This window comes from Podarcis gaigeae (genome assembly GCF_964106915.1).
Source record: "Podarcis gaigeae genome assembly, chromosome: 1".
Classification (NCBI taxonomy): Eukaryota; Metazoa; Chordata; class Lepidosauria; order Squamata; family Lacertidae; genus Podarcis; species Podarcis gaigeae.
In genome coordinates, this window is record NC_139678.1 from 22,082,214 (window position 1) to 22,109,169 (window position 26,956).

A 26,956-nucleotide genomic window follows, 5' to 3' on the forward strand; every position below is an offset into this window, starting at 1 on the left:
GTACCTTTAAAGTCAAGAAGATGAGCTTTCAAACCATCACAGTCCCTGAGGAGCCCATTTGAGTATCTTGGGAACTGGAAGTTGCTGTTATGTGTCACATTGTGCAGCCCACGCTCCATACATAATACGTTTGTAAAAGATGTGTTTTTTAAGGTGAAATACCGATCTCCAGATCTCATGAACCTGACATTTAATAGGCCTTTATGCAATCTCTGTAGCTGTAAAGGACTAATGTGATGGCATCCAGAAAATGACTAGCAAATGGAGTCAAATAAACCATGGAGTCCCAAAGGATCCATATTGGGACCTGAATTATTTAATTTATTCATAAATGAACTGGAATCAGGGGTGAGCAGTGAGGCAGCCAAGTTTGCAGATGTTACCAAATTATTCAGGATTAATAATAATAATAATTTCATTTCTATACTTCTTTATATTTTTAAGGAAGGTGGGAATCTCACAGCAGTTTACAACCTACATTACAATATCAAATAAAACAATCTAGAATCAAACATTACAGAAGAAAGTCACATATAAAGTACAGGAAATGATGGGGATGCTTTCCTGAACCCCGCGTATGTTGGCGGAGCACGTGTAAGCCTGCCCTGCCCCATTACCGTCCCATTTCCACCACTTCCAGGTTGCAGCAATGCGCACATGCACAGGTACACATGCTCTGAATACGCATGAAACTGTTGTTGCCTGTATACATTTGCTACAATATTTTAGGAAACTAAAATTTTCACTTAAGGTTTCAAAATAAAACATTACAAAGGAGGTCAAGTGCAGAATGCACATTTAAAACAGCGTAATTAGAGAATAAGAGAATAAAATATTACCTTAAGCATGTAGTTTCTTAATAAACATAATGTGTTGCTGCTGTTGCCAGTCCTGCCAATGGTGGTTTCACGGTGGGCAGGGCTGTGGTCGCTCAGGTCCAATGACCTCGGTCTTCACTAAGAGACAGCCAAGGTGGTGTAACACAAAACAGACTGTGAAGAGCTCTAAAAGGATCTCTACACAGTGGATGAATGGGCAACAGAATAACAAATGAGATTAAATGCAAGTGTGAAGTGATATACATTTGGCCAAGAAATCTTAACTTCACATGTCCTGAGGGGGCTTAAACTGATTGTGAGAAAAGGCTAAAAGAGGCTGTGTTTTTTGTAGTGAGACTGTGATTTGCACTCCTTTAACCTCTGTGGAGGAAAGAAGTTGTTTCTCCAGCTTGTGACGACAGATCTTGGGGTCAACCAGTAAAATCAGTTTAGGGCAGATGAAAGAACACATAATTAATGTACAGAATGCACTTGTAAAACATGTGGTAGCTTTGAAAAAAGGATTAGAAAAAGAACAGTGTAAGATAGGCTTAATGGTAGTTGTTGGCCATGCTAGCTAAATAGAACTACCATGTTCAGAATCTTCAAATTGTAGAGTTGGAAGGGACCCTGAACATCGTCTAGTCCAACCTCCCTGCAATGCAGGAATATGCAGCTGTCCCATACAGGGATCGAACCTGCAACTTTGCATTATCAGCACCACACTCTAACGAACTGAGCTCTCCAGGCTCAAGTTTGTTTTGGTGATAATGTGTTGCTGGGAGCCACAGGAGAGCGTGATCGCCTTTATCCTTACACTTGTGAACTCCCAGAACCTTTGGAAAATGAATGATGGATGAGATTGATCTTGCTCTTTCTTCCAGCAATGCCAGCCTATAAACCTCATGGGATATAGTTGCCTGGTTCCAACTTGCAAGACAGCACAATTCCTAATCTGCCACACCTTTAAAAATGCCACCTCATGTCTAGTCTTGTGAGTTGTATCCAGCGTTAGTCAAACTCAGAGTAGACCCACTGAAATTAATGTTCTTAAGTTAGCCATGCCTATTAATCTTAATGGGTCCACTCTGAATTTGACCAGTGTTGAATGCACCCCTGAGAATATTTGTCTCACAACATTTGCAGAATCACAATTACTGTGTTGTTGTCACCCACATTTTTTGAAATCCTGAACCTTGCCTGTTTATAGTCTTTTTTTCAAGTATGACTTGCAAATCAATTTCCACCTTGCTGTTTCTGAAGGGGTCTCCTTGACAGCTTGAGAAATATTGCTTTGCAGTGATAGAATGCACAAAGCGGTGAGTTTCTAGGTGTTTATTCTGAAGAGTTTAGCAGCTCCCAAGCCTAAATTCATTGGCTATGCAAGCAAGACAGTTGAGATGACTTTGTATTTGAGCTGTACAAGTATACAGCTGTGCTTCTTACATGGACTAGGAATTGTTTTCATTTCACGGGATGGAAGAAAACTAGAGTAGGATAGTGACTTGAACACCCTGAGAAGATAAGCAGAACTGGGAAGCTTAGCTGGTGATCAAGTGTCCACACTGTTCAATTGAAACAAAGTTTATCTATTTAAAGATCACAGTAGCACTGCAAAAGACAAGCCAGATAATCCTCTGCAAATGGTAGAAATGTCTCTTATTTCCCACTGGTGACCAGTGGTCTTTAAAGAGCCATATGCACAGACTTCAGTGGATTAGCCACAAATCAGTCAAAATCAGCTATGCTTACTGTTTCTAACTTTACCATAAAAAAGTGGGACATAAAGGGCTTTAATTTTGGTTGCATCAGTTCTGGAATTTTGAGATTTGGAAGGAAATATTTTGTGTACTATGCCATCACAATATTAATGTGAAGCATATAGTTTTACTTAAATGGAAAGTAGATCTATTTGTATGCTAATTCATAAATCATTTTCATTTGAGGTTTATTTTCCCAAGTATATTTTTTCCTTCAAGCTAAGGTTCATTTCAGAATTACAGGGGGGGGCCACCTGATGCAAATTGAAAGATATAATTTCCTCTTGGTGGACCAAGAAATTAAACAAATATCCCGAGTTGAATTCTCAACGGGTAAAATTACTCTTTGGCTGCAATTCTATGCACCTTATTTATATGTTAGCCCCATGCAACTCAGTGGAGCTTTAGACATGTAGAAGATGGAACTGCTAAGTAATTCGTTTTTCTTGATCAGTGAATTCCTTTAGTTTCTTATAACATTGATTGTAAATATAGTTTCCTTTTTAAAGTGGTGTGTTGGACATTTGTTCCGCAGTCATGGGTACTTGAGTACTGAATCACTTACTAGTATATAACAATGATGTCATTTGTTGTCATACAGGCTTTTAAAACTAGGCCAAGATTATCTTTGATAGCTGATGAGCAATTCAAATGCAACAAAACACTGTGGTGCATGTGTAGGGAACCTCTGGACCTCCAGACATTCTTGAGCTACATCTTCTCAGGACATTGACCATTCTTAAACAACAGATATAAATGTCCAACCTATAGAAAATGAGTATGGGGAAATCATATAACGTACAGTGGTGCCCCGCAAGACGAACGCCTCGCAAGACGAAAAACCCGCTAGACGAAAGGGTTTTCCGTTTTGGAGGCGCTTCGCAAAACGAATTTCCCTATGGGCTTGCTTCGCAAGAAGAAAAACTCGCAAGACGAAAAGACTTGCGGAACGAATTAATTTTGTCTTGCGAGGCACCACTGTATACCATTACAGGATCAATGTGCTAGGTAATGTGTAAACTGTGGCATTTTAAACTCTTAAAAACATGATTTCTCATCTCAGCACATTTGCAGCTTCGCAGTATTGAATTAGCATTTGGTAATTCTTGCAACCCCTTTTTGGTGCAAGTGATAAACTTTGAAATGAGCTCCCCCCCCCCCCCCCATGCTTACCATGCTTCTATATTATATCATACATGGTTTTTCAATTTCTGTGTGTATATTTCTTTTTGAAAGCCACTTTGTGACCATCTTGGTAGTAAGCGGTAGATAAATAGATAAATAATTATAAAAAGGAAATAATAGTCTTATAAGCTTAAAATGCTAAGTGAGTAACCAACTCTAGACTTGCACATTCCGTGAATCCTGCATTCTGGTTGCAGGAGTTTGTTATGTGGTTAGAGAATAAATAAAGGCAAACTATGATCTGATTGCCAGTTTTGCAGTGTGTTCACATATGTTGTGAGCCATGCAGTTTCTGTAAAAGTTAAAATTTGTGAAGGAATCTTTAGTTTAAGCAATCTTCAAACATAGTTAAAATTAACTACGAGAGGCCAGTGTCTATGGATATCCAGGAAACACTGCATGAACACTATCACTCGGCCAAGGATTCCATGTGTTTAGTTCCAGAAATGCAACTTGAAGAAATGTAGTATCTGAATGGAACTCTGCTCCATATTGTCTAGTAAAGACAATTGGGAGGGGGGCATAGAGAACTGGATTGTAAATAGGATCCCCTGTCTGTAAGTGTTAATGGGTAATAAAAAAATGATATTGGGAGGGCTGAAAAGTGAAAGATCACATAATGGAGATACAGTGGTGCCCCGCAAGACGAATGCCTTGCAAGACGGAAAACTCGCTAGATGAAAGGGTTTTCCATTTTTTGAGCTGCTTCGCAAGACGAATTTCCCTATGGGCTTGCTTCGCAAGACGAAAACGTCTTGCAAGTTTGTTTCCTTTTTCTTAACACCATTAATACAGTTGCGACTTGACTTTGAGGAGCAACTCATAGAACGCAGTGTACATAGTAGCCTTTTTTGAGGTTTTTAAAGACTTTGGTGATTTTTGAAGCTTTTCCAAAACTTCTTTTGCAGCCACTTGGTAAGTTAAGCTTTTAAAACTTTTTTTGGGGGGGGTGGATTTTGGGTTGGGGTGTTTGGAATTCAAGGACTTGGTGTTGGGAAAGGGTTTGCAAGAATCTGGAAGCTTGTGGTTTTTTCTGCATTTTTATGATTTTCTGTGACCATTGGGCCACTCTGCTGTTTTTTTAAAAAAATTCTGGATTTGAATTTCTGTGTGCTGGGTGGCTGGGCGAACAGTTGGGGAGGGGTTTGCAAGAATCTGGAAGCTTGTGTTTTTTCCCCCTGCATTTTTATGATTTTCTGTGACCATTGGGCCACTCTGCTGTTTTTTTTTAAAAAAAATCTGGGTTTGAATTTTGAAATGCTCTTTACAGTATGTGTGACTTTAAAGAGCACTTAATAAACTCTTGTTGTACCAAAGTTGGCTTTGTTTGGACTTTTTTTGACCATAGGAACACATTAATTGATTTTCAATGCATTCCTATGGGATTTCGTGCTTCGCAAGACGAAAAATTCGCTAGATGAAAAAATTCGCCAAACGAATTAATTTCGTCTTGCGAGGCACCACTGTAAATGCAAGAATGCATTGGCACCCACATACAGGATTTGCATAGGACAAATTTCAGGAACATTTAGATTTTTAAGCAGAGAAATGGCACCCTCTACTTAAGGAAACTTGGGTTGTATACTGTAGGCATTGTGTGACATGAAATAGTAGAAAAGGTACTAAGATTCATTTCATTGACTTTTTAGTAGGGTGTACAGAGGGTGTGTGTGTGTGTGTGTGTGTGTGTGTGTGTGTTGCCTTACTCTAGCATTAATGAAGTGTTAAAATTGTTTGCTTGTGGGGAATGGGTTCGTTTAAGAAATATTTACCCATTGTACTGCTGTTTGTCAACCCATTTATAAATCGGTGTGTTTATGCTAAAGATGTTTCTGCTAAAGAAGCATAGATGGAGTGCCATAGAAATATAGATGAGGTGCTATAGAAATAAATATTGGCTCAGTGAAACTAAAATTCCTTTGCATAGATCTTATATACCATATACAGACTTAATGACATTTAATCTTTGAGACAGATAATTTTCTCTGACATGGAAAGATGGCAGAGCACATGTAGTCATGCATGTAATTGGAACAAAGTTATAAAAGGTAAAGATGCCTTTTGGCTGGTCTTGCAAGGAAGAAGAGGTTGGTGCTGTTTTATCTTATAGAAAAAATAAGAAATCACTGTCTCTTCAATCACACTAATAATTCACTTAGTTCATGCATTTTCTAACTTTAAAGAATTAAAGTGGATGCCAGAAAATAAAAATTCATATAGTTGAGTAGACTTGAGGCACATTAGCCCCTAGTATTCTTATTCACTCCAGTGTATGTCGTGCCCTAGCTTCTACTTTGCTTCCAGAAATGTGAATCTTGTAAATGTCAGCTGAGCTTTAGTGGAATGGAGGGACAGGAAATTTTCTGAGACTACAGAGATGGTTTGAGTTCCAAGGAGGAATGAATGCACCTGATTATTCCCCAAGCTTCTTATCCACTTCTTATCCAGCTTTTTCTAGTTTAGTCAAACTAGAAAAATACAATCTTTCACTTTGTTTACACTGATCTTGGTTTTACTCATCTTATTGAACGTACTATACAGGCAGCATTCAACAACAGTTGAACAAAAAAAGCTTATCTGGCAACTGTAAATTGCATCCATATCCTCACTAGGCAGCACTAATTCAGGGCTTTAAAATCAGTTAGTTTTTTACATGGAAAAATTTGGGCTAGGAAAGATGTGAGGCACTTGGCTCTCCAGAAGGTGCTTGCAACATTGGTGAATATTAAAAGATAATTTTAGATTGTTACCCTGCTGCATTTGGCCATGCATTCAGATATACCATCTCTGGGCAATCTTGAAATATCTAGGCAGCTGGAAAAACAGATCTCAATTTATTATAAGCAGTTAAGGGACAAATTATTCCCTCCACTAGATAAACTGAACAGAATTTGGAGTGTGGAGGCACAAATCAATTCCCAACTTAAGTGAGGACAGAGACTAGTCGCATCAGTTCAAAACAAACCACTATAAGCTAAAGTTATACCACAGTAGTCATCAACGTTTTGGGAACATGTGTCTCAGGTCTATCGTATGAGAGTGTGAACAGTAAGAACATAAGAAAAGCCCTGCTGGATCAGTGACCCATCTAGTCCAGCATCCTGTTCTCACAGTGGCCAACCAGATGCCTCTGGGAATCCCCCAAGCACAACAGCATTCTGCCCACCTGTGATTCCCAGCAACTAGTATTTAGAGGCACACTGCCTCTGATATTGGAGGTAAAGCATAACCATTGTGATGACGAGGAGGTCTTGATTTCCTTGTCCTTGAGTTTTGGCTAATCCTCTCTTAAAGGCATCCAAGTTGGTGGCCATCTACAATACACTTGCAGCTTTTTTCTCCAAGCTCTGAACCATGGAGGAAGCAAGAATGGTAGATCTGACCCTTGTCCTATGGTCTTGTCCTGTTGGGCTTTACCCTTCTGTGACACCCCTGTATTGGCCAATTTGTGTTGTGTTATATGTACACAGCAACAAGCAAAGCTGTGTATGTGTATGGGAAAATGTAAGGTTTGCAGAGCTATTATAATGGATATAGTCTGCTAGAAGAACACCGTGCTTGTTTTTTGTTTTGTAATTTCTCAAAACAAGTTAATAACAGGAAAAAGTTTTGCAGTTTATGATCTAGTGTAGTGTATCTGGATTACTTTTCCCTCTCTCCCTTTTTGACTCTCACATTATTATAACATTAAAAGCCAATCTGTCTAAATAACATTAGTTCACACATTAACAGGCTTTGCATACTCTGAAGATTTGGCTGTTTCATTATTCTTCTGAGAATACCCATTTTGAGAAGAAACAGAAGTTTGAAGTATTTGGCTGCACAATATTCATTTTTTGTTTTGCACCTTGTCATTTAATCACTTTGAAGTCCTAGTGGAAAATAGTATGAAAATGCTGGTGTTGAGAGGAAACTTGTATACAAAAGCATGGCTGTTACCCAAAGCCCAGTTGTACACAGAGCTTTTGTTAGGCTGGGGACTCCTGGCTATAAGCCCAGATGCCTCAGATTATTGCCAGTTTCCTTAGACATTCTAAAGTTGTGGAATGGTGGGAACCTGAGATGTTTGCTGTATTGCAGACCTAAGTGCTGACATATTACAGTGTGGTGTAGTGGTTAAGAGCGGTAGTCTCGTAATCTGGGGAACCGGGTTCGCGTCTCCGCTCCTCCACATGCAGCTGCTGGGTGACCTTGGGCCAGTCACACTTCTCTGAAGTCTCTCAGCCCCACTCACCTCACAGAGTGTTTGTTGTGGGGGAGGAAGGGAAAGGAGAATGTTAGCCGCTTTGAGACTCCTTAAAGGGAGTGAAAGGCGGGATATCAAATCCAAACTCTTCTTCTTCTTCTCTTCTTTCTTATTTAAATTCATCTTCCCCAAATAGAGATTTCTGCTGTTTTGCATGCAACTAATTTTTTTTAAGTACCACACTGAAAAGCTGTTAAAAATTTGTGGGACAGTAATTTGCATATTTTTTGTGGCACGAAGCATGTACATTTGTTATGTGCTGAGTATTGTATTTGTTTGGGAGGAATTGGCACTTCCTCATGTTTCAGTTAGCAGTAAAAGTGAGCTAAAATGTTGGGTATATAACCATCATCTTGGAAATCAATGGAAAGGTACTAATTGTGGTTTTATGTTCTTCCCCAAACTGAAGAACGGAAGGAGGATAACTTTTAAACATGGATGCTAGAGCTCAAGAAATATTTCAGATTCCTTGGCTTCAGTACTCCTTGGAATTTTTTTTTATGCTGCCAGCATTACACTGCACATATAATTGAGTAAATGGTCAAAATTCCTGGGTGCTGCTGTTGCATTTCTAGGTGATCAAGCACATTTCATTTTTCCAGTGTTGATGTGTGATAAATGATAACTTTGGAGCAGGGATTTTGGAACCGGGGCTGAAGGCAACTTTACAGTTAGGCAGATGCAATTTTTGGTGTTTATCTCCATTTATAGTACTGTATGTCAAAAGCTGGGTTGCACAAATTCTGGCTGGCCTTAATAGTTGAGCCAAGATGCTCATCTTGAACCTAAGCCTCACTGTGTTCAATGGGGCTTACTCCCAAATAAATGTCCATGAACTTGGTGCCTTAGCTTAGTCCATGAACTGAGGGAAGGCAGCATGAGCTTGTGTTCCTGCTGGCCAACCAAGGGTAATGCAGAGGGAAAGGCAGGATCTTGTTTGAGGGGTGGTAAGCTGCTGGCTGCCAAAATGGCCAGCGCAATCCACATCTCTAACTTGAAGCTGGGGAGGAATGCAGATTGTCTTTGTTGTACTGAGCCCCCCGCCAAAAAACCTCAGTGTAACAGTATGAGTGATTCCTGCGGCTATATCCTCTTGTCACTCTTATCATGTCATGGGGTGACAGAGGAGAAAGTGAATCCCTAGTCTAAGCTGTGTGTCTGGTGAGTTTCTCTGAAGAATTGCTCACCACATTAGTGAATAGCCACTTTAAGGCAAGCTTTCTGTATATTGTTATAGCGCTGCTATATAACATCAGGGACTGGTTAGTGAATAACTTTGGCCATGGACGTATTTTCCTAATTGCCACAGGAATTGTAGCTATTGCTAATGTGACAGTGACGAATTCACTCTGGTATATTAACATTGTTTAGTGACTGGGCTAGATGGACCTTGATCTCGCAAGGCAGTTATCAGTGTGTTTTTTCACGGGTCTTTTATCACCATTGAAATAACTGTGCAAGGGGGGAGGGGATCAGCTCATCCGGCACACATAAGAGGTCCTTGTAAGAAGAGCATTGAGTTGAGTAGCCTTTCACCTTTGCTCCTTTTTAAAGTATTCAGACTGTAGCGGTGATAATGCTAACTGACTGTGTTGATTTCTTCCATCCAGAGAAGGGACAAGAGCATAGTTGAGTCATTAGCTTGGGAGTTTTTCTTAAACTAACCATGTTTAATCAGGGAACTCCTATTCTTTATTTAGCAAGAGGGGGGAAAAAACCATCTTTTCAAAATGGCAAAAGGAATTTCCACCTGTATGAAATAGAGGTTACAGCAGTGACTTTAGTTGTAAGTTAAAACTAAACGCTAGTTTAAACTAAAACTAAACATCTTTTGTATGTCTCCATGCCAACTGATGCTATAGCCTCCCATGTATTCGCAGAGCCTGGCAGGGGTGGTTCAATACATATTTCTGTTGGAATTCTGCCTCGGTCAGAGGGATGTGCCAGTCTTCCAGGCACCGGCTGAATTCCTTTCTGACCTCCCTCCTGCGACTCCCGGCAGGAAAACAGCCGAGGTCCGTTTCGGCGATTTTTCCCAGACTGTGAGAAAAACACACCACTGCTTCTCCTCCTCCCTCCTCCCCAGGGAGGGGAATCAGACTCAGACAGAAACGTATTTACATGTCTTTATTTCTGTCTTTCGCAGCCATACAGATAAAGATGTCTGCACTCTTCGAACAAACAGAGAGAATCTCTCTCCACCCATGTACATCCTGTACAGGTCATATAACACACACTGAGCTCACATCCGGTGCTCAATAAGGAGAATGGACTGCCCCTTTGTTTCCAGGGCAACAGTCACAAACATCCTGTTTGGCTTTCCAGCCACAAGCAGCTGACTGAGCTGCTAGAGCCTTTGCTTGCTGCAGCATTGCTGCTTTATGGTAACAATTTCTGCCTACAATGGAGCAGTAAATGATGTCCTCAAGGTGCATAGTGCCCAACCAAGGCTGGTCAAACTACTTTGGCATTTCAGGTAAAAAAAACTCCCAGAAGCACCTCTCTCTCTCTGGCAGTAAAAATAGAACATCAATAGATTAAATAATGCCCTTTCATGACACCCAAAACCAGCAGCCTGAAGCAAGAATCTCATTCTACCTAATGGGAGGTCTGGCTGTGAGCTGCCTTACCAGGACTTGAGCTCTGAGATCAGTTGCTGGAGGTAGGATGAAGGATTGAGGGTGAGTCTAAAGTCTAACAGGCATAAAGTACTGATCTTACTGACTAGGAAATGGGCAGAAGCCAATGCACCTAGTATTTATACTCACACTAGCCATGTCAGAGCTTTTGTACTGCATGCTAGCCTCAGCAGCCGTTGTTATGTACCTGCATTGCCTTCTGAGCCTGAAAAGAGTTCTTAGGCCCGAATGTGTACACAGCTCTAAATAACTGGTCTGGCTACATCTGAGCTTCTGGTCATGAGGTTTCCTGCAGACGCAGTAGCCATAGAAATAACTAGGGTAGTTGGCAGTGCAGGAACAGGGGCAAGATGTAAACAGATGTGACCTGCCCCTGGAATTTAGGGTTTTTAAATGACAAGTGAAAGGATAAAAATAAGGTGCTTTATGGCTCATGCTGAAAAGAGGGCATTAGTTAAGTGTGTGAAATAGCTCAGTGGTGCAACACATGCTGTGCCTGCACAAGGTCTCAACTTCAGACCCTGGCATTTGCAGTTAAAAGTATCAGCTGATTGGAAATACCTCCTCTTGAGACCCTGGAGAGTTGCTGTCAGTCAGAGTAGAGACTACTTGGCTAGGTGGACAAATAGACTGTCCTGATATAAGGCAGCTTCCAATATTATTACTTCCTGTCTGTTTGTGGTGTTGCATCAGAAGCAAACCCTCATGGTGGAGCCATAAAAAGGAAAATTGCACAATGCCAGGACTCAGTTCTAAACCTGCCCTAGCAAAGAAGTATGTTTTTATTTGTTATTCAAAAAGATCAAAGAAAAAGAATATTCATAAAATAGTATTATATAAATTATCTGTACATGAGACAATACTGTACTTAATCTTAAAAAAATTAATGTATTAGATACTGAACTGACCCTATTTATAACTGATAAGTATCAGTTGTGTAAATTGAGGTATATATGTTAAGATATTTTGTATTACACTCTTGTCAGTCATTTAGAGTGAAAGAGTAAATGAAAATCTGCTATAAAAGCAGTTTCATGTTTCAAAACGTCTCCTAACAATTTACTGTATATGCATTTGTTTGTTCTTGCCCTTCGTTATTCCAATAAAATACAAAGAAGTTGTCTTCTATCTGCCTTCCTTCTCTTACTTTTAAGTTTACAAGCTTAGACATATAACCCATTTCCTAAACTCTGGAGAGCCAGGAATTTATTGACAGCGTAGGGAATTTTTCCATTTTCAATCTTTGCTGATGTTACTGTTTCTTGGTTGTCTTTTGAAATTAGTCTTTTGCAGTATCCGGATACTGTTGCAAAAGGGTCTCTGTGGAGCTCTGACAAAGGATGTTCTTTTTTTCTGGTAGTGCAGGCTCCCAAAATATTTAAATTATTGCGCATTCCCAATCATGTGAAAGTTTACATTTCCAACACCGGTTGCTTATTGCTGGGTGTTTTTTGCTCAGGCTAGTTGGGCCAAGTTCAAGCGAATCATGATCTTATAGAAATTTCCCTTGAGATTCATGCAGAACTGTTAATTTGTAAAAGGAATGGTTTCATTTCAGCCAAATGTACCCCACAGATAAGAAAAAAGATTGGCCCCTGTGGTTGTGGAGGCAGAATGCACTGCTTATGATGCAGCATGGTATGTTGCAATTTGAGAAAGGTAAAACATGTTTTTCTGGAACAAGTCCATCTGATCTTGTCCCCTTCACAGCATTGCTGACCATGGTCCATTTTAATTGAACCTAAGTAGATGGCTGTAACTGTTTTTCTTTGCAGACAGGACCCAACAAAAAGTGGTGACCCTTTGTCAAAGAGAGTTCCTACTTGCCCATGTGCATGGCTTGGGTTACTGGGGTCATGTGGCCAGAGCAGCACAGTATCTCAAGATCTGTCTGCTATTTTACTCACTCTCACACACCCAGTTTTTTTATGAGACTCAAAAGCGCTACAGGGAAGGGAGTGCCTCCATTGCTTCACATACAAGATCCTACATGCAGCACATCTCATTTTGTAGGTTTACATATCACAACTCAGTTACATTGACTTACAACCACACGCATCTCTACTCTTTATTTTATTTCTGAAAATACTTCTGTACTGCTTTTCATGTGGTTTACCAAAGCAGCATACAGGTTGTTCAACAATGTTAGGTTAAAACAAAACAGAATATACCAAATAAGTTGCACAAGCACAATAAATAGAGCCAGCAATTCCCAATCCACAAATTCCTAGGTGAACAAAAGTGTTTTTAATTGTCATCAGAAATATGTTGCCGAGGTGCCTGCCTGGTCCCTGTGGGGAGACTGTTCTATAATGCAGGCATCGCTGCAGAGAGAGCCCTTTTCCTGGTTGATGCCTGGTCAAGTAGAGCAGGCTGAGGCACTTCCAGGAGGGGTCCCTCTGAAGATTTGAGTGGCTTGGCAGGTTCAGGTGGGATAATGCATTGCCTTAGATAATAGGGACTTAAGTTATTTTGAGCTTTATAAGTCAATATCAGAACCATAAACTTGGTTCACAAGCAAATTGGCAACCAGTGCAAACTGCCAATCAGAAAAGGGTAAAGGTAAAAAGGGAAAGGACCCCTGGACTATGGAGTGCAGCGCTCATCTCGCTTTAGGCCAAGGGAGCCAGTGTTTGTCCACAGACAGCTTTCCAGGTCATGTGACCAGCATGACTAAACCGCGTCCGGCGCAATGGGGCACCGTGATGAGTGCCAGAGCACACGGAAATGCCATTTATCTTCCCACTGCAGCGGTACCTATTTATCTACTTGCACCGGTGTGCTTTTGAACTGCTTGGTTGGCAGAAGCTAGCAGAGCAATGGGACAGAGCAATAGGAGCTCACCTCATCATGCGGATTTGAACCCAAGGGTATAGTGTACTAACAGCCTTCTTGGCCCCAGCATCTGGCACCAGTTGCAGCTTTTGATCAAAGCCTAGGAGCTGCTGCCCCTTATAGAGCAGATTACAGTAGTCCAATATTTGTCCCGAAGGTGTATATTTTTAGGACCCATCTTATTTATATGGGTTCAAGTTGTTTTTAATGGTTTTTAATGTTGAAACCTGCCCTGGACCTTGGGGTGAAGGACGGGTGATAGATAGATAGATAGATAGATAGATAGATAGATAGATAGATTTTCAACAGCGCTTTTTGAGTTGCATAAAACCACTATATCTGCACATCTGAATCATTTATAGGAAGTGAGTTTTTCTCAAATGCCATTAAGAATATAAAAATGTACATCTAAACAACAATTAAAGCTGGGATAGCATCATCAAAGGCCCAGGAGGGCCTGAGTTGAACAGATAAGTTGGTATTAGATGATGGTATATTTTCAGCACAAGAAGAGTGTGCGGTAAGAACTGGTCCCTCATATACAGCACTTTATTGCCTTTATAACCCAACCAGTTAGAAGATAGATAGATTCTTTATTGTCATTACACAAGTGCAACATTGCACAAGTGCAACGAAATTGGAAGCTCGGGTGTATATAAACTAGGCGCCAAACAGCACTTTGAATCTAGATTGTGGTTGCCCCAACAGAATATCTATTCACCAGGTGGTTGGATTAAATGACCCTCGTGATCCCTTCCAATGTTACAATTCCATCATTCTATGGTTTCTATTGCTTGACTGTAGCTTGCTCTTACAACAATGTACATGTCCCAGTATGCAAGAAGGAGAAACACACACAGTGGAAATGGTATTAACTATGGAGTAAGGCAGAGGTTTTTAACCTTGGTCGCTAACCTGGCACCCAGAAATCTCCATGTATTTGCAGTTGGACCCACACCGGTAGCAAAAAGCACCTGGCTAATTTTGAACATGGAACCCAACTTTTCTCCAAGCCATTTAAGGTCCTGCATGGCAATCCCGTGTTGGGTTAAGCTGACGCAAATAGTGGCTCACCTAAGGCCATCCATTGAGCTGGGAAATAGTATTGTCTTGAAAATGTCCATATTGGCTACCACAGATTTTGCATTTATTTAAATGCTGTGGTTTAAATGTAATGTGTGAAAACATTTTAAACATTTTAAAGCTGCACTATTCCCCACTGAATACAGTGGGATTTACTTCCAAGCAAACATGCATAACATTGGGCTACCAATCTCTTAAACTGTAGCAGCACTGCTGATTTTGCTTTTGCATTCTAAATTTTTCTCACTCAGGCATTTGTCATAATGAATGTTCTCTTACTGAATTAAGTACAGTGTTAAGTACAGCTGTGTACTTGGGAAGACAGCAGTGATTATGATTATTATTATTTTTTTGTTCAGAAATGGAGGCAAAGAACCTACCTGAGCCATGTCTTGAAGTTTTATAATGGATTATGGAACTGTGTGCTGATGAGCCAGCAAGTGGAATGCCTGAGTGACTGAAGAAAATGGGTGCTAATGCTTCGAACTACCCTCATTCGTGTTCCCCAAGGGTAGGGGGAAATTCTCAGGCACAACAGACATTCATAGGTAAGTTTCTCCTGTCTTTAAGTTTTTATTTCCAGGGCATAGGTTTTCTGGTGATATCTGTAAAAAAAGAAAGAAAGAAAGAAAGAAAGAAAGAAAGAAAGAAAGAAAGAAAGAAAGAAAGAGAAAAACTAGCAAGTTATATAGATCTAAGATACTAGGATACTGTGAACTTTGTGGGTTCACACAATTTCCATTTATTACATTTATGAGTCATTCTGTAACAATGTTCTCTGAGCAATGAGCAAATAAAAGGACTTAACAAAATCATAAATAGACTCAAGTAAACACTAAAAGCCAACAACCAGGGCAGTACAATGTAACTCTAAGCATATCCACTGACATAAAAGCAAAATAACAGTCTTATAAGGTTAAAACATGCATCCAACCAGCAGAGATTAAAATTCTTTTCAGCACTAAATTAAGGTTATTCAACCATTAAACATCAAAACCTTATCAAGGCTGTGCAAAGTATTAGACACCGAATTTTTTTAAATGTAGGGTTAGGGAGAGCATCCTATAATTGGGGGGGGGGGCACAGTAGTGAAGATTCTCTGCTTGTGCAGCCAATCTCTAAATAGGATTAAGAGGTATTTGACGAAGGGCATTCACTGATGATGTTAGATTTATATAGGAAAATACCAAGCCATGCAGGTTCAATGAGTAAAAAACAGCACTTTGATTTGGCCCCAGAACTCAATCTGGAGGCAACCAAAGTGAAAAAGAACTGGTCTAATATGTTCGTAATTGGTAACTACCATGGCAAAATGTGTTTTTATCTCTTTTGGATGTACTTTGTAATTATAACATTTGGAATACTTACCTTGAATTAAATGCATCGTAGTACTTATTCAAACTCCCTGGATGGCAAAATCAAAAAGTGTGCATACAAGGTGACAATGGTCCCAATGTTAAGAGAGCATGCCTAGCCTCTCCCAGACTCCCTCACTAGCTCCTCCCCTCAGGTGCAGCAGGAAGGTGTATGGAAGTTTTCACATCTCTTAAACCAGCCACACTTGTTGTGATGTCTGAAGCCTGACAAACCCATTGGCCTTCTTAACTACGGTTACATGAAACACGCCAGCTTCAAGACATGGGTTATGCAGCTATCTTGTTGCAACTAACCATAGTTAACACCAACCACAGTTTAGAATGTGGCCATAATGCTAAGCTGTGGCTAATTGAAATCAGAAGTAAAAATTCCCAGTCTCCTTAAGGCTATGCCAAAGGAGAACATGGGATGCATGAGACAAAGGCTTATGCATGTAACAATAATCCAGTGCTTATTGTTATGTCAAAACTGGATCCGTGTTGTTGTTTTTTACCTCGTTCCTTGTTTCTTCTGTGAATCTAGTTTTCATCTTGCCCTTCTACCAGTTTCAACAGTGTGTTAATGGTGCTGCCTCGACCTGATTTTCAGTTTCTCCCACAAGCAACCTTCTGCCCACATCCAAATATGCTGTGAGTCTCCTGCCTAGGGGCAGTAAATTCCCCTTGCACATGTGTCATCACTTGGATGGCATTGGATACAACAACAGATTTTTGATCCTAGAGATATATCATTCTATTGTTGTAAGTTCCACATGCATGTTACATCTAGGCTCATAAGCAAGCAGCAGGGTGGGCTGGCGCAATCCCAAGTCCTACTGTAAGTAAAGTATATGTGCATTAGTAATAGGAGTGAACAAGGGTCACTTTAGCTTTATTGGGCAATCAGCTACCCCTTAAAATACAATTTGCTCGGCTGTGGCATGTGGAAGTTGTTCTAAAGTTCAAAGTGTTTTGCAAGTCAGTTTCTCATGGATAACATTTTTCTCTCGGCTGCCACAAAATAAAAGGCCAGATCAGATAAGGAGAACACACTTAACAAAAATGAGTTTCCACCCCCCAACACTGTGGGGCTGGAAACTGGTAGGAGACTGCAGATTTCAGAATTAGAAACTAGGCTTCCTGCAAGTTTGGTGTTTGAACTCCATGATTTTGTCAGGTTTTGCCTCTGGCACAAACTTGGAATAAGTACACTATTAAAATAACGTCTCATTGTTAGCCCATCAGACTTAATAGCAAGATTGTTCTTGCTCAAGGTAAATCTTGGGTATTAATTAACCCTAAGTCCTTTGGAGGCTTCCCTTGAAGCCTCAATTACTACTTGAATATTTCCAACTTGCAGCAAGCCTGGTTTTTGTTCACTTTTCTCTGGAGCATTTTTTGAAAGTCAAGTTAGATCTTTTTTGTTTGAACTGCCTTTTAGGATCCATGGTAAAATGGCCCCAGGTGTGTATAGCAGGGACAAGCCAGGGTTGGGCTTCTTTTTCAAGCTTTCGTTTAGAAAGTTACAACCAACTTGTGGAATTGAACAGGGAAGAGTCTGAATGCAAATCCATATTAAGAGGGTACTGAAAGTAATTATAATGAACTTGCAGAGTATCTTTAAAATGGATTTCAGGACAGTCCCAAAAGTATTGTTCTATGGAAATGTAAGAATTGTTGTTGAGTTGCTTTCTTGGCCCTTAATTAAAATAGAACAAGTATATCTATGTAGGATTTTATACGTAAGCAAAGCAGATTTGTTTCATGCCTTCTGTGAAACAATGAAACTCTTGCAACATGACATTATGTTGCCGAGATTCAGCACACCCTCCATCATAAAGCTTGCAGATTAGTGTAACCTAATCCTCTTTGTCACACAGCTGACCCATCCTCCTGGACCTCCCAGGTGGAAATGTTGATTTGTTATATGTTAATTTGTTCCCTGGCAGGGCATCCTCTAAACATGTTCTGTCCTGGACTCATCCATTTAAATGGTAATAGCTGCTGCAGGAAAAACTTCAGGAGACTTGATTGCTTATGATGTCATCCCTGACTTGCCTAGTCTTGATTGGCGTTTCACATGACCTCCCCCTAGCAATAATTATTGGTTCATTTTGTAGGGGTGGAGTAACAATTTTGTCACATCATCTACACTTTGTTTTAAACAAAGTGTATCATGGGGGAGGGTGCTTTCTTTTTTGATCCCATGAGCCAGGCACCTTTGGGTTTGCTCCATATCTGAAATAGTTTAGAAAAATTAACGTTTTGGAACTTACAAGCTTATGTCTCCTGCTCAGTAGTATTATCCAATCCACCAGAGGAAGGATTTTGCCTAAGTGAGGGTTGTTTTTTATGTTGTTCCTATGTACTTCAATCTAATATAATCTATTTATTTTAAAGAGTTCTTACTGACTAGTTATCAGTATTAGATTTCACCTATGTTGTTAACACAGTCATCTTAAGACTGCTTGATTATGCTCTTGGCTTCATGCCCAGATCAGCAAGAGAGCTCAGAAACTTGGTTAGATGAGACAGGGCCAGAGACCTTGCTTCTCATGCCTTCTGTTTTTGTTTTGTGGCCTATCCAAGACACCGTAAGGCAGTGGCAGCTAAGAAAAGTAGTATTTGCTAGTGGATTAAAACTCTGTGTTATACTTAGGCCAAGTATATGATACTTACGAAAAAGCACAAGAGCGTGAAAAGCAATATAAAAGTTGAATGAAACCTTTGCATGAGGAAGAGCATGGCATCAATTTAATAGATATAGATGTAGTTACATAAATACGCGTCAGTTTGCCTTGAGGTACAAACAGTTTAAGACAGAAGTGCTTTCTATGTCTGTGATGGGACTACAAACATTTCACATTGTTAGGTGCTACCTCCCTCGGCCAGTAAAGCGAGATGAGCGCCACAACCCCAGAGTCATTCACAACTGGATTTAACATCAGGGATCCCTTTACTTTTACCATAACATTCTTAAGAATGAGCCTCAGATTTTTAGATGCTAGGCTTACCCAGAAGATTATGTGCATAGAAGAAGGTTCTGAATTGGTCTGCAAGCTGATATCCTGACGGGGAGTCCAATTTGTCCCACAAAGTCATTTTCCTCAAACCACCTGCCCATCAGCTTACATCACCTGTGTCCTCATTTAAGCAAGAGGGCAGGTGAGAAGACAAAGGAGCCTGTACATGGCTTCTTTCTCTTCTCCCCACCAATGCTCTCTTAAAGGAGAAGCATGGAACTTCTACAAAGACCACTTCTGCCAAGTGTCTTAAGGCTCCTGTGTGAGTCTTCGCAGGCTCATGTGGAAGTGTGGGGATTGTCTTAAAGGCCTTTGCAAACTTGCTGTTTGAAGCAGTCTCTCTCCTTTTAAGCATTGCTTGAGTGATGTTAAAAGGAGGGGGGCACTGCTTCAAAGAGTGGTTTTGCAAAGGGCTTTCCAACAGCCCCACCCACACTTTTGTTTCAGGCTCCAGAGGCTCACATGGGACTGCAGAAGCTGTCTTCAATCCCTTTGCAGTCAGCAGAACAGTTTTGCAGCAGTTGCAGTTTCGCACGAGCCAGACAACCAGGGTGCATGGAAATCCCATGCAAAGGATATTGAGAGGTGGGCAGTGGTGCCCACCTGGCAGTTATGTACCACTATAATGGCATGTGATTGCCTGCTTGCCTGTCAAATTTGCCCTGCAAGGCCAATCCCAGTAATGATCTGTCTTGTGGAGCCACTTATCTCTATGATAAATGATGCAAGCAGGATACAGTTATCTTTAAAATAAATAAAAAAGGTATCCTTTGTAAGATAACTCACTGTACTGGCTTTCCAGAAGACCGTATATGACTAGCAAACATGGATAGTCCTCAGAAACAGGATAACGAACAGACATAAAATAGATAAAAATAGTGAAACCACAGGAAAGCAAGTGGGATTTTCCCACTTGGCCACATATTCCAGATAAATGATTATAGTTTCAGGCCAGTTCTCCTTTTTGTAGCTGATGTGAAAAGGAGGGAACTCAATCTTCTTGTTGTCTAAGGCATTGGTCTTTAACCGATCAGTTGGTACCCCTCTGACCCAAGACAGGACAACATTACCAATGCTATTTTCTTTTTAAGAGAAGCAGAAAGAGGGGAGGGGGATCTGATGAGAGTGAAATGGGAACATTCAGTGTTTTAAAAAGTGTCTCTGTACTGCAGGTTTGGGCTACGTGTTGGTCCTAGGTCTGACAAGTTGAAGACTGCCAACTTAAAATTATTCCTGTGCATGTTACTGCTTTTGAGTTCACGGTTGTTGACTTGGTCCACTTTTTTTGCCCTACTTTGTGCCTTTATAGAAGGTTTTTGTTTTTATTGTTGTGTTTTGGCAATTTGTTATTGTAAGTCACTTAATACTATAGATCGCTTAGATGTGTGCAGTATAATTGTATAACTGCTAGCATTATTATTATTATTATTATTAGTTGTTGTTGTTTATTTCATTTCTGTACCACTTTATATAACATAAATTCATAGCAACATAATTAACAGGAAACTAAAATATTGTCTTAAAGATTTCAGACTAAAGCATTACAAAGGAGGTTAGCTACAGAATGCACATTTAATGCAGCAAAGTTAACAAAAATTAACATTTCAAAAGAAAACATTACTTAAGGAAGTTAAATATAAAATGCACCTTTTAAAAGAGTACACTTAGCAAGAGAATAAAATATTATCTTAAGCATAGAACATGCTTGCTGCACACATTTAACTACCATGTGTTCCAGGGTTTTCCGTATTAGATCCACACACAGTTCTCCTTTTTGTTTCAGGAACATCCTCCTATTCTCATCAAGGCTATGGCTGTGAATCCAAACTGTATAGCCTTGACCATGGGCATGAGAAACCTCAAGACAAGAAAAAGAAAAGCTCTGGGCTTGCCACCCTCAAAAAGAAGTTTATTAAGCGCCGAAAGTCTAGCCGGTCTGCCGATCATGCCAAGCAGATGCGTGAGCTACTCTCAGGCTGGGATGTTAGAGATGTCAATGCGTTAGTGGAAGAGTATGAAGGAACATTAGCCTTAAAAGAGCTTTCTCTACAAGCTAGTTTGGCAAGACCAGAAGCCAGAACGTTGCAGAAAGACATGGCTGAACTGTATGAGTTCAAATACTGTACGGATGTTGATCTAATATTTCAAGAGACTTGCTTCCCTGTGCATCGTGCAATTTTGGCTGCAAGGTGCCCGTTTTTTAAGACCCTACTTTCTTCTTCACCAGAGTACGGTGCAGAGATTATAATGGATATCAACACAGCTGGCATAGACCTGCCCATGTTTTCTGCATTGTTACACTACTTGTACACAGGAGAATTTGGAATGGAGGACTCAAGATTTCAAAACGTTGACATCCTTATGCAGCTCAGTGAAGAATTTGGAACACCAAATTCTTTAGATGTTGATATGCGAGGGCTATTGGACTACATGTGTTACTATGATGTGGTTCTCAGCTTTTCATCTGACTCTGAACTGGTTGAAGCTTATGGTGGAAGTCAGAGCTGCTTAGATGAGGAGCTCAGAGCGCACAAAGCTATAATTTCATCACGGTCCCCGTTTTTTCGACATCTACTACAGCGGAGAATACGGACCGGTGAAGAAATCACAGATCGAACGCTAAGGACTCCAACAAGGATTATACTGGATGAATCTATCATACCAAAAAAATACGTGAGAGTGATTTTAAACTGTATGTACACAGATTTGGTGGACCTCTCTATTTTGCACAGCAGTCCCTCAGTGGGGAGTTTAAGCGAAGTTCAGGCTCTTGTAGCAGGAAAGCCAAACATGACAAGGGCTGAAGAAGCTATGGAACTTTACCACATTGCTCTCTTCCTGGAGTTCAATATGCTTGCGCAAGGTATGTAGTAATTTTATACCTTTCAGAACCTGTTGCCCTACTTGAATCTGAATGCAAATTTTAAGTTTGTCTCTTGTTGAGAGAGTTTTCTTGGCTGTAGTTTCTGCATATTGAAGGCTGTGCTTATAGCCATCTCACGCTAGCTAGGCAAAAATGTCTAAGGTTAAACTTCTGTGAGTGATGCTGTCAAAATTGGAATTATCAACTGTAATGGGACAAGGGCGCTGCTCGTGCGTAAGCGTTTAAGTCCTCCAAGCTTCACATCAGTTCCTAAACTCTCCCAGTTCGAGGAGCCATGGGTGCATGGCTACCTCAATCGCTGGCAGAATCCGTCAATGGGCGTTTCCGGAATTTACTCCAACATAAGAGTTCCTTGACGGAAACTCTTCTTCTGGATTCTCTGCGTGACAGTTTCCTCCACGGAGTGGGCGTCCTCAGTGGAGGTCCTGAGCCCTCCCCGCTATTCTCACTGGAAACATCTTGGAGCCCTTCCTCTGATTGAGTTTCTGCAGGAACTCTCCCTCTCCCCCTACTGGTTCCTTCCTCCGCATCCGAGGCTCTCCTAGGCTCCTTGAGCCCTTCCACCACCTGACTCTCCGATGGCAGTTCCCTGACATCAACTGATTAAAATAATCTTAATTAAAGCTTGTATAATTAATTGACTAAGTTCATTCTTACTTGGAAGCAATTTGCTCTGTCTTTAATGGGATTTGCTCCCAGATAAATGTACATAGGATAGCAGCCTTAATATGTATAAAGTTGAAGAAAAACAATACTTCTATCAAAAAAGGATAATTTATTTGCATTTAGATCATGCGTGCATGTGTCACAGCAGGCACCAACTTAAGAGCAATTTGTATATGTGTGTAAGAGAGAGGGTTATTATCTCTTACAAGATGGCACCAGGTTTTTAAAGTAATTTCACAAATATGTTTTAATGGTGCCGGCTTCCTGGCTGGAGCTCTTCAACTGATAAAAAGACTAATCAACTAAGCAATTCCTAATGTGTACACGACAGCCTCCAATGGAAGATGGGAAGCTACCTTGTACCAAATCAGCCTATTGGTCCATTTAACTCTATATTTTCTGCACTAACTGGCAGCAGCCCTGCAGGGTTTCGGGGAAGAGTTTTCCCAGCTCTATCTAGAGCAGGGGTCAGCAACCTAAGGCCCATGGGCCACAAGCAGCCCACAGGGGTCATTTAACCAGCCCACAAGCCACCTCAAACCGAGCCGCCCGCTCAACGAGTCTCGGCGCTAAACCGACGCACCATGGGGACTCACTTCCGCAGCGCCAGAAATCGTGTCTGCACATGTGCAGACGCCGGAAATCGTGCGCACACTCACATGCGCACACAGTCTGGCCCATAGAGGGATCTCTGCTGGAGTGAACCAGCCCAGGCGTGGTAAACCTTGCCAACCCCTGATTTAGAGACACCAGGGATTAAACACGGGAAGTTCTTCATGCTTAGCATGTGATTTAGCAGCTCTTTGGAGGCCCACTACCTCCAAAACAAACCCTAAGTATGTGTGCTTGGGAGTAAGCTGCACTGAACACAGTGGATTTGCTTCGAAGTAAATGTTCATTGGATTGCACTCTTAAAAAAAACACTACTTGTGCAAGGGCTTGCACATACCATGCTCTGTCAGTGTGGAAACAGCACTTCCTTTGACGGTTTTTGACATGTTCTTTCTAAATTACTTTATTTCGAACAAGAAATAGGAGTCTGGAAACTCTTCTCCCCCCTCTTTTTACATGGGCCCAAGAAGTAGTGTTGGGTAAGATCAGGACTGACTTGTTTTTATTTTAAAAACACGAGCCCTTCACAGAAATCCTTGCATGTTTTTGAATATTATCTACCAACATGTCCGTAGATTCTCAGGAATGCAAATTCAATGTCAGTTATGATTCCCTTTCAAATTATCCAAATTATTAGAACATCAGAAAATTATTAGAACATCAGAAAACTTTTTAAGCTTGTGAGGGATTTCCCTGTTGAAAGTATACTGTTTAAAGAAATTTTATAGGCCAGTGGGGAAAAAATGAAGGTAATATTTGCTTTACAGCACTTGTGAATTGCAGTGTTAATTGCTGTTCCAGGGTTCTTGGGCTTAATCATGCTACAGCAGGTTCCCCATCAGGTTGGACAATGTTTTCAGAAGTGGATCTGCTGCTATAGCACAAGAGTGGCGTAGGAGGGGAATCTGTATTTTAGTTGGAGAGATTACAATGTTCATGCATGATTGTAGGGTTCTCTGTATAGAATGTTTGGATATTACTCTTGTCATGTAATGATTTAGATACACAACTCAGATTAGGAATTATGCCATACTCCAAGTAAGTGCTTGTTATAGTTGACCAGTGCTCGGGAATTCAACATATGTGAGCAACAACTCAAATCCTACTTGAAAGAGGGTGTTCTGTGGTGAGGGTGGATTGAGCAGTGGTGGTGGTGGTGAAAAACACTTTGTACAGTGGTACCTTGGGTTACAAACACTTTAGGTTACAAACGCTTCAGGTTACAGACTCCGCTAACCCGGAAGTAGTCCCTCGGGACTTTGCTTTAGGATGAGAACAGAAATCTTGCGGCGGCAGTGGGGGGCCCCATTAGCTAAAGTGGGACATCAGGTTAAGAACAGTTTCAAGTTAAGAACAGACCTCCAGAACAAATTAAGTTCTTAACCAGAGGTACCACTGTAATGCTTAGTATATATATTAATGCAAAATATTAAATGCCTTGGGCAACTCACTTGAACATCATCATCATAATTCTTGTTTTTTAGTGGAAGCCAGGTCCACAAAGGCTTTTCAATGATAATTGTTAGTCTTTAAGGTGAAAGTATTGTTTGCTTTGGATACAACAGACCAACCCTTTGGAAATTTTACAGTAGGGAAGCATTTAGGCAAATATGGAACTTGTTACAGTGCTTTGGGAAAGGCCAATGGGAATAAAAATTATGTTTGAAATATGCAAGGGAGTTCTGTTTTTAATTTAAACATCTGCCACCCCCACCCCAATTTCATCATTTTGAGCACGTTTGTGACTATCTACAGGGGGTGGAGCTTGTTTTGTTTTTAGCCTCCAGTTGGATGAGAAAAAGAATTTATGCAATAGAACAGGGCTATAGTACTCTTTTAAAAAAACACTTTTTTGTGAAATGCAGCTTTCTATACAAATCTCATTAAGACAAAGCCCCTTGGCAAACAGGTGTATGTGGCAGTACTGGGAAAACATGTGATCAGCCACAGTCCTGTTTTGGGGGTTAGTACAAGGAATCTCCAGAGCCATACACTGTAATGTTGATGGCATTCTGCCAATTGACTATTTCTTTTCTGAAGGATTGATATCTGTTAGCGGAAAAACCAAAGGCAGAGGGAAATTTTAGTTGCTATGGGAATAATACCTGAAATGCCCCTATGTTCAAGTCATTAATTTGTCATCTATAACATCTGCATACTTTTCACCGCTCAATTTTATTTCAAATATCATTCTGCAATGTAATTCATGGAAACTCTTAAATGATTTCTTTTCTTTTCTTTTCTTTTTCTGCACTTAAAATCAACCTTAGCTTTAAAAATAAAAATCACAGCATAACCCCCTCCAAAGAAACGCTGAATGATGTGGTACTTTAATTATAGACGAAATCAACATAAGATATTAAAATGTGTTTTTTTCACTTCTGTGCCACAGATTCTTTGATCTGGTTATACCAGTATGGGACTGAACCCCATCCTCCATTTTGGGGAACTCTTCCTCCACTACCACTCACTGTGTTTCTGCCTCTTTTCTGAGAAATTTTCAGGGGGTTGGCATGGCGCACACTACTCAGTGGCCAAAAGTGTGTATGTGTTCTTCCTTTAACTGCAAAACATCACCATGTGATCCTTGTGCAGCTCTTCCCCCACCAAACTAAACTCTTTGAGCTCCAGAGGCATTCTTTGGAGCACAGCAGAGATCTTGCTGAATATGCAGAAAATTTGGCCACAGTACTTCAGGACTTTGGGAAATGTTTTGGGGAATGTTTTGCAGGAAGGATGAACAACCAGTGAGTCTACAAACAGCCACACACAGACTGGGATTTTTGCAGAACACACATTTACCTTGACCACCTATTAATATTTTGTTTAGCCATGTCCTCCTTTTCCACAGCAAACTGTGCCCAAAGTGACTCACAATAAAACATTTAACACTATCAAAATGCCTACCATAGTGGAGTCGAGGAACAATAGGACAAAACCAGCTGTTGATAAATGTAGGGGGGGAATCAATATTACATTGAAATAATCTAGACTTATCACATAACAAATACTAAATCAAAATTATTACACAAGTGAATAATGTTAACCTAGTCCTGATGCACTCCAAGAGGCCATAGTCAGCTGGCTTACATACCGTTCAGAGTAGGCAGGGTCTCCAAACCAAGTGACTGCCCAGCAAGGTTTCCTTGAAAGCTTTTATGATTTGGATTGTTCTGTACAGAACTAGAAGAAGCAGCCTGCTAAGGTATCCTGGTACCAAGCTGTTAAGTGCTTCAAATGTCAATAGCCACAATTTTGAACCTGGCTTAGTAGCTCATGGGCAGTCAACATAGATCTTTCAGCCCTGTGTACAAATATGTACAAATCTGGCTGCTCCATTGAGCATTTTGTACTAACTACAGATTCCAAATTATGGCTTATAAAGACATACTCACTCTCTTTTCTCCTTTGCTTCCCTGGGATGAATTATTTCCTCTCTTCCCTAGTTTAACTTAGATTTGATACCAACAATGATTAACTAATGTTTCCATGTTAACCAGATTTTGAAATCAAGGTTTGTCAAATGATGCTTAAGGGTAAACCCTGATAACATGGAAAGAATGATTGTTCTGGTTCAGGTATTTGCCCTGCATCTTCCAGAGTGAAGACAAAAATTACCATATTTTTTGCTCTATAAGACTCACTTTTTCCCTCCTAAAAAGTAAGGTGAAATGTGTGTGCGTCTTATGGAGCGAATGCAGGCTGCACAGCTATCCCAGAAGCCAGAACAGCAAGAGGGATTGCTGCTTTCACTGCGCAGCGATCCCTCTTGCTGTTCTGGCTTCTGAGATTCAGAATAATTTTTTTCTTGTTTTCCTCCTCCAAAAACTAGGTGCGTCTTGTGGTCTGG

General features: G+C 40.5%; 1 protein-coding gene across 4 annotated transcripts in view; it reads left to right on the forward strand.

Moving 5' to 3' along the window:
* Positions 1-26,956, forward strand: part of BTBD7 (BTB domain containing 7) — a 73,459-nt gene that overhangs the window by 12,623 nt on the left and 33,880 nt on the right. For all 4 annotated transcript variants that reach the window (XR_014562468.1, XM_083731899.1, XM_083731900.1 and 1 more), the window contains 2 exons: positions 14,926-15,114; positions 20,728-21,807. Coding sequence is in view for 3 of the 4 variants with exons in the window: in XM_083731899.1 (XP_083588025.1) it covers positions 15,033-15,114; positions 20,728-21,807 (1,162 nt within the window). In the remaining variant the exon portion in view is untranslated. The remainder of the gene's footprint in view (positions 1-14,925; positions 15,115-20,727; positions 21,808-26,956) is intronic.